This window comes from Gracilinanus agilis, unplaced genomic scaffold, assembly GCF_016433145.1.
Source record: "Gracilinanus agilis isolate LMUSP501 unplaced genomic scaffold, AgileGrace unplaced_scaffold51035, whole genome shotgun sequence".
Taxonomy (NCBI): Eukaryota; Metazoa; Chordata; class Mammalia; order Didelphimorphia; family Didelphidae; genus Gracilinanus; species Gracilinanus agilis.
In genome coordinates, this window is record NW_025385839.1 from 1 (window position 1) to 1,692 (window position 1,692).

Here is a 1,692-nt window from a genome sequence, read left to right on the forward strand (position 1 = left end):
AAGGCTGGCCTCTTGGACCTCTTCTGTCTCTTTTAGCTTTTCCAGAATCGGATTCATCTGTACAATTTTCTGCTGCTGAAGATTTTCCTCTTCAACCACTGGGTGTCAGGGTTAGCCCGAGAAGCGGAGGGCTCTGGGTGCCTGGTCCCCGCCCCGACCCCAGCCTGCCTCTTCTGCCCCCTGGGTGCCCTGATGAGGAGCCTGGTGACCCTGTGGAGCGCCCTGCTCTTCCTGGCTCTGCGCCTGCCCGGGCTGGCCCTGACGCGCATGCTGAGCTCCCCCCTGGCCCTGTGCCACCTCTGCCAGGCCTCCTGGGGCCAGCTGGGCTTCTTCTGGGGCCTCTGGAAGAACCTGCTCCATTACTGGTTTCAAAGCCTGCTGCTCGGGGTCCTGGTGGTCCTCTTGATCACGTGGAGGCTTTGCCAGACGGCCCATCGCTTCAGTATCAAGCAGCTGAGGCGGCTGGTGAGTGGACAGAGGCCGGGCAGAGGCCGGGCACAGGGTGTGGACACGGAGAGGACAGGGAGCAGTGACCGGGGAGAGCGGAGACCACGGCCAGTCGGGGTGAGGGACGCGGCCAGCAGGCGAGGTCTGTGGGCCTCCGTCGTGGTCAGGCCGAGGATCAGGCGATCGGGGCGGCCAAGCCCGGCCTGACTCACGTGGGGGGTTGTCCGTCGGGGCTCTGGTCGGGTCTGGGAGAGAATAAGGGGCCCGGCGAGAAGGGGGTGGGCAGCCGGCGTGGATGTTGGGGACACAGCGGAGGGGAGAGGTCAGAAGTGGGCCCATAAGAATGGGGTGCGCGGGGGGCGATCAGGGGAGTCATAGTGGAACGGCCACAGGAACGGCCCCTCTGCGTGGCTGCGGTCATCCCTGGGGGGTCCAGTCCACGGACAGGGCAGGGCACGGCCCGCAGGAGGAGCCACAGAAAATAGAGACGACCAGGGCGGGCACCGGGATGCTTTGCTGGGTGGGGGGGATGTTGGAAGGGCCCGTGGAGGCACGTCACGCGGGTGGGAGGCCGGTCCACGGCGAGGGAAGCTTCGGAGGCACAGCAGCAGGCTGGCCCGTGGGCCAATGGGAGCAGCAGGGGTAGAGGCCGGTCAGTAGGGATGACCGCTGGGTGGCCGGTGGAAAGCAGGTCCCCGGGAGAGATGGGGGGGGGCGGGAGGCCTGCTTCTGTTGGGGAGGCGGATGGGGGGAGCTTCTGCCCCGGCGCTCCGTGTCTCCGGTTTAGGTGCTGCTGGATAATCGCTTTTCCCTGGAGTTCCTGGGCCTCATGCGGCAGCTGTACTGGCACGTGGAGAGCACGGCGGCCCTCACCTCCTGGCACCTGGCCTACGTCGTGACCTGGGCCACCTGCCTGGCCTCACACATGCTCGAGGCGGCCTTCGAACACACGGCCCGCCTGGCCCAGGCCCAAGAAGCAGACCCGGACATAGTGTGGGAAGACAGCGCCATGGAGGTGATGCTTCCCGAGGAGCCCAAAGTCTTGGATGAATAAATTGCGTTTAGACCCGCCCCAAGGAGGCTGCTTGCTTGGCTGGTCTGGGGCGACCACCCTGATGGGAGCAGGGCACCCCCCGAGCCCCTTCCTGGTGCTCGTACCGGGGAGGCCTGGAGCCGGGCGACAAAAGCTGATTTAGGCTGCTGTTTCTACACGGACCCTCAAATACTGAGCTGACTGTCTGTGTG

General features: G+C 65.7%; 1 protein-coding gene across 1 annotated transcript; it reads left to right on the forward strand.

The window, feature by feature from the left end:
* Nucleotides 1–45: 45 nt before the first annotated feature.
* On the forward strand, nucleotides 46–1,501 carry TMEM270 (transmembrane protein 270; the record flags this gene model as incomplete). Its single annotated transcript, XM_044684484.1, has 2 exons — nucleotides 46–564; nucleotides 1,235–1,501. Coding segments are annotated over 2 exons (786 nt in total), but the record flags the coding sequence as incomplete, so codon positions are not given.
* Nucleotides 1,502–1,692: the final 191 nt, after the last annotated feature.